This window comes from Atta colombica, unplaced genomic scaffold, assembly GCF_001594045.1.
Source record: "Atta colombica isolate Treedump-2 unplaced genomic scaffold, Acol1.0 scaffold105, whole genome shotgun sequence".
NCBI lineage: Eukaryota > Metazoa > Arthropoda > Insecta > Hymenoptera > Formicidae > Atta > Atta colombica.
In genome coordinates, this window is record NW_017259190.1 from 4309851 (window position 1) to 4315684 (window position 5834).

The 5834-nt window shown below is 32.4% G+C and overlaps 1 protein-coding gene across 1 annotated transcript in view; it reads left to right on the plus strand.

The window, feature by feature from the left end:
- Nucleotides 1–3965, plus strand: part of LOC108688828 (protein SMG5) — a 5282-nt gene extending 1317 nt beyond the window's left edge. Inside the window, exons 3-8 of the mRNA XM_018195296.1 lie at nucleotides 41–205; nucleotides 376–644; nucleotides 799–979; nucleotides 1074–2841; nucleotides 2973–3308; nucleotides 3647–3965. Coding sequence (XP_018050785.1) covers nucleotides 41–205; nucleotides 376–644; nucleotides 799–979; nucleotides 1074–2841; nucleotides 2973–3308; nucleotides 3647–3714 — 2787 coding nt within the window. The 3' untranslated portion in view covers nucleotides 3715–3965. The remainder of the gene's footprint in view (nucleotides 1–40; nucleotides 206–375; nucleotides 645–798; nucleotides 980–1073; nucleotides 2842–2972; nucleotides 3309–3646) is intronic.
- The last annotated feature ends 1869 nt before the right edge of the window (nucleotides 3966–5834 follow it).

The following is a 5834-nucleotide window of genomic DNA, read 5'->3' on the forward strand; positions in this document are numbered from 1 at the left end:
AATATAGAATAATAATAAGAAATTATTATCAATATTTTAGGATAACATCTGGAATGATACGGAAAAAACGCTGCTTTCGATCCATTTGGCAGTAGGTGTGGGATATTATCATCATCTGATAATGAGACTGCAAACTGAATATGATCTAGATCTTGTTGGCGTTGTTGATTTTGCTTTCATTCAAAACGAAAGTATTTCATCATATGTAAGAAAATTTTTTAATATTTCATTTAATTTATTCGGGTTAGGAAACTAAAGTTTTATGTTAAAAGTATATTAATTATTATGATTTTTAATTGTGATATTATATACAAATTATGACAGTTATGTAAGACAATATATATGTAATGTAAAACAATTCTAAATTTGTGATAGGCAAGAATTAAGACAGGGCAAACTAAAACTCATACCAAGGAGCTCAAACAGTGTGTCATGCGCTTGATCCATCGAAGCTTAGTATGCCTTGGAGACTTGAGTAGGTACAAATTAGAATTAAATTCAAATTGGGATCCAATGATAGCAAACAGATATTATAAGATGGCTATAGCCATTGATCCAAACATTGGTATGCCTCACAATCAACTTGGTACTATAGCAGGCAATAAAAATTATGGATTAGATGCAGTTTATCATTATATGAGAAGGTTGGTGTTCATATATAATTTAATTTTAATAATGTAATAATAATGTTAATACATTTTCCAATAATAAATTGTATCCTAGTAATTGTATTTTCTTTTTATTAACATATAAATATTTTTTAACCAACACTGATTATTAATTGTAATTATTTTGCAGCGTTTTGTGTCCTGAGCCATTTGAAGGAGCAGAAGGAAATTTAAAGAAAATTGTAATAACTCAGTCGACCTATACAGATGAAAGCAATTCTGTCCATCATTGTGTATCGCGATTATTTTCTTTGTTACGCTTATGGGATTATGAAAATCCAAATTCTGATAAAATAAATCAAGAATGCCAGGTATTTAATTAACGTTAAAATATTTATTAGGTATTTGAATTTTATATGACAATATTATCACAATTTATGATGATGGTTAATTTTTTTTCAACAGGATCTCTTAACTGATATAGAGAAGTGTTTAACAATGGATCACATTGAGCCAAATAATACAAATTCTCTTGAAAATATGGATAATATAGAAACATATCTTCAAAATTGTAAAAACAGACCAACGCTTTATTTAACAGATAATATGATGTTTAAGATCGTGACAATATGCTTAATGTCAATTTCTAGATTAAAAAATAAAGAATCCAACGAAGTACAGGGTGTCGTTGCTATAACTTTAGCGATACTGTCACAATTGTTAGAGTTTATAATAAGAAAATTACAAGAAATGATTATAGAAATGGCTGTGCCTAATGTAGAAGCAATTATAAAGGGAAATACTTGTTCCAAGTTAAAAAATGCACAGGAAAATCAAGCATTATCTGAATCAGGAGATAACAGAAATCACGTGAAAGAAAAAGACTCTATTTTTAGCAAAGACAATAATGTACTCAATTCAGATGAGACTAACAAAATTAAGTCAGATAACGGATTCAGAAACAAATTAGGTCCCAAAAAAACTCGCAACAAATCGAAAAGTCTTCTCAGCAAACTTCGTAGGCGAAAAAGAAGAATTAGCTCTGATTCAGATGCGAGCGACGTAGATCAGTCAACATTAGCGTCGTCTAGTGACGAAATCAACTCTGATGTATCTGAAACGGAAGACGACGTGTTGAGTGAGGGAAACGATGCATTGTCGGACGATAATACAGATGACGAAGAACCATCTCCAGAAAATAAGATTCAGACTATCGAAAATATAGCGCAGCCAGCGAAAAAAGAGATGAATGGCCATGGCAGCGATATTATCGACAAAACGAAGGATTGTGATAAGAACGGTATAAACCATTTAGTTAACGGACAACAGCACGCAATCAATCAGCAAACGGGTTCGAAAGCACTGAGTGATAAAGATTCTGTAATAAATTCTGTGAGCAACAGTGCTGTAACTATTACGAATACTGACTCGTCTAGTACCTTCGAGGAAAGTAGTGATCGTTTATGCAATACGGACATCTTTTATATAGCACAATTGAAAAAGCAAAGCTTAAAATCGGATGACATTTTGAATATATTGATTGACAAGGAGATTCTTGTGTCTATTAAAGTATGTTGCGATTGGCTTCGAAGTAACCCTGACATTGTGAGAATATGCGCCAAAAGTTCGCGAACATTATTGAAACGTGTTACGATCCTGTTAAATCTAATCAATATGGATATTGAAACTCTTGTGCAGGGAAACGAAGATTTCTCGATTCTATCCAGTGTAGAGAAATTGAAAGAGTACATGAAAATCATACCTCTACCAGAGGACATTGATCTTCGGGGGTTAAATTTACTGGAAAATGCTCATAAAACTCTCAATTGGCAAATACTTCGTAAACACAAAATGAACAAGCGGGAAGAAACACTGCTGAGAATATTGAAACTAATCGAATTCGGACACCATCTCTGTTCTGTTGAGAATTCAAAAGTACAATACGATCAGACTCAGCGATTGTTCACGGTGACGGACGAAAACTCCTCAAACGCTCCAAAGGTAATAGGTTTAGATGAGAAAAATTCCGGACCGGAACACTCGAAACAGAAACTTATGAAACACATGGGCAAATTGTGGTTAAATGCCGAGGTTCGAGCTTTAGAGAGTCAAGTACAATCTCGATTGATGTCGCCATATCTTGTTCCCGACCACAAAGCTTTATCCAAGCATACGCCGGCTCTTAAACGCTTAGTGGAAGCAAAAATATTTGTTGTGGTGATTCCCTCAGTTGGTAAGTAAATCTGTGTTCAAAGTGTAAGATGAAAGAATTGTATTAAAAAATGAATACAGAAGTTATTTTATTGTCTATTATTTACGTAAAATTATATTTGTAGTTGTATTTATATAACATCGTATTTATAGTTGTTTCTGCTCTGGACGAGGTGAAACGTGTAAGCGCTCAGGCGAGAGAAGCGACACGATGGCTGGAAGTGCAACTGAGGTGTGGCTCAAGATTCTTACGGGCGCAGAGACCACATGAACGTTTGGCGCCGCCGTTAATAACAGAACCAAAACCGAAAGACAAGGAAGCATGGTTATTTTTTCAGATAATAGAGTGTTGTTACTATTTGACTCAGGAAGCGAAGGTTGGTTTTACTGGTGACGGAGAGGTACCTGTTGTGACCCTCTTGACTGGTTGTAAACCAGACGACAGAAAAGCTTTGGATTTTAATCCTGATGGATTAGCAGAAAGTGCAGGTAGCTATCACTTTTGTTTTTTTTTGTCCCTCAAATGCTAACATAAAGCGATCAACTAATCAATTGGTTTCATATATGTGCATGCGTTCATGTGTATGTATATATATTATATGTATACATACATATGATATAAATAGTAAATTACATAGATTTACATAGATTACATAGATTTAGAAAAAAAATTTTACATAGCATTTTTAATTGATGTCTCAACAATTTTGTATATGATATCGCTTTACAATTATATTACAAAATTATAATAAGATAAAAAAATATAAATTTAAGACTCATTCTCACAGCAAAACTTAATATTTATTTGCTGAATGTTTACTTCATAGGTGTTAATCTGGAGCATATAGAATTGTTTTATGTAAAGTGGAAATCGTCAATCAAGAGCTATGGTTGAGCGAAATATATCACTTTTGCGTGATTATTTGTTGCCAGTCTCATTCAGAGATGTCTATTGCTCAGATGCTGCATAACCGGATTTTCAGCTGATTAAAGAGCAAACACGGCAAGAGGGTTGGAAACCCGCATATGAAACAGAAAATCGACAACTACCGCTGTTTGATGATCGGTGCCGATAAAGAATGTCATTTTCCGCAGTAGAATCTTAAGTAATAGAACCATGTTTTTTCCTCTTTCTAATCATTCGTATTGCCATTTATGTTTAAAAAGATTGTATTTTTAAGTAAACGTTTTTAAATAATTAGACTACTACTTTTGTCCAGCCCTATCATCCAGTTGGCGAGTCGCAGCTGTTTGCAGATGCAAATTAACATATTACTGAAGAACATAAGGCATGAAATTAAATGGGTATTACACATATACGTTGAAATAATCGAGAATTGTCTAAATTCGAGCACTAATTGAGATATGCTAACTTTGTACACGAAAACAAAAATATGTATAATCTTATGTTGTATTCAATTATTTCTATTTGTAATTATTTTTGCATAGTTCGTTATTACTCCGTACAGTATAGAAGCTTGCTGCTACGTTTGCAACTGTTACTAGATATTTCTACATAACTACTAGCTATTTCTATATAAAACATTGCAATATTCCTGCAATATTGCTCTGTAAAGTGATCTTTGCTGTATGGGACATTATGTAAAAATGTAAGATATGTAAGATATTGAACAATGATACGTACATACAAAGCATTTTCGAAAATTTACGCATGTCTGGGTGCAGACACAATAGGAGTATATATCAATTGCACACAAACTAATTGCGCACAAATTAATTCCAGTGCTAAAATAAAAAAAAATTATATATATATAAATTCCCTACGTAGAAGTCGCTGCGATTGACAGTGGGCAATTGCAACAGTGCCCAAATAAAAATGGATTAAAATGGATTGAAATTTGTTTCTATCCGAATGCATATTTTAAATAGTGAATATATCTTTTTTGGATTTAATTGGATTCAATTGGATGCAATTGGATTGAAAAACTGTATTTCCTATTCAAAATTTTGAATTGAACAACAATATTCACAATGTGTGTTTTATGTGTGTATTGCACAGAAAAAGTTAATATTATTTTTAGATTGAAAGGCATAGAGATATGCTCCATGTAATTCTTATAAATGAGTAAAAATGCATTCAGGATTGAAAAGCATTCATTTTAACATTCATGAATGATTATTTCTGAAAATCTGAATCCATTTCAATTCATTTCAATCCATTCTCATTTGCTGGGTGTGCAAGTAAACCACTTACGCAATTCTAAGCAGAAGTTATTATGATATCAAAATGATGTCAAAATGATTTCAAAATGATCATTTTTCAATCATTTCCGATAATAGAACAGACGCTTTCTATAATAAGTTGAAATCTCTTTCCCTGTTCCTATTATGTGCTTTTCTTTTGTATGTCCTCGCTTTCTCTTTTTTTAACGCTCAAATCAAATATATATTTCTCATTTTAAATTAAAAAATATTTGGGGATTTCAAGCAATGCGAACAGACCTGATTCGATAGAACATGCAAGCCAACCTAACTCTAACCCGACTCTGGGTTAGAGTTAGGTTGCTCTATTATGGCTCTATTTGGAATTATTTGAATAGATTCCAATTATAGCGATGTGCCATGGTTTGCTTAATGTATTTCTTTTTTAACGATTATATAAAAAAAGGAGTTATAAGCCAAGCTGTTTTCTGATGATGTACGATGCTTGTTTTCCTGCTGGATTGCTAGCTGAATTAGATTCTTGCTACCGTATTGAGTCAATACTATTGACTGCGATGCTGCAGGCATTAATGATCGATTATGTTGGTCAACTTCTTACAGCTTATTACTTATTATTTCCATTATTACTTGCATTGTAAATGACTCATAAAAATTGTAGGATCAAGTACTGAACTAATATTGTGCCGATAATTCTACTACTAAGGTTGTACATATGTACATATAAAACATTTTATTTCCTTCTTGATCGTGAAATAAAAAAACCTTCATTATTCAATAATTTTACTTTAATTCTTTAGCACATGTAGAAAAAAAAAATATATATATATATTA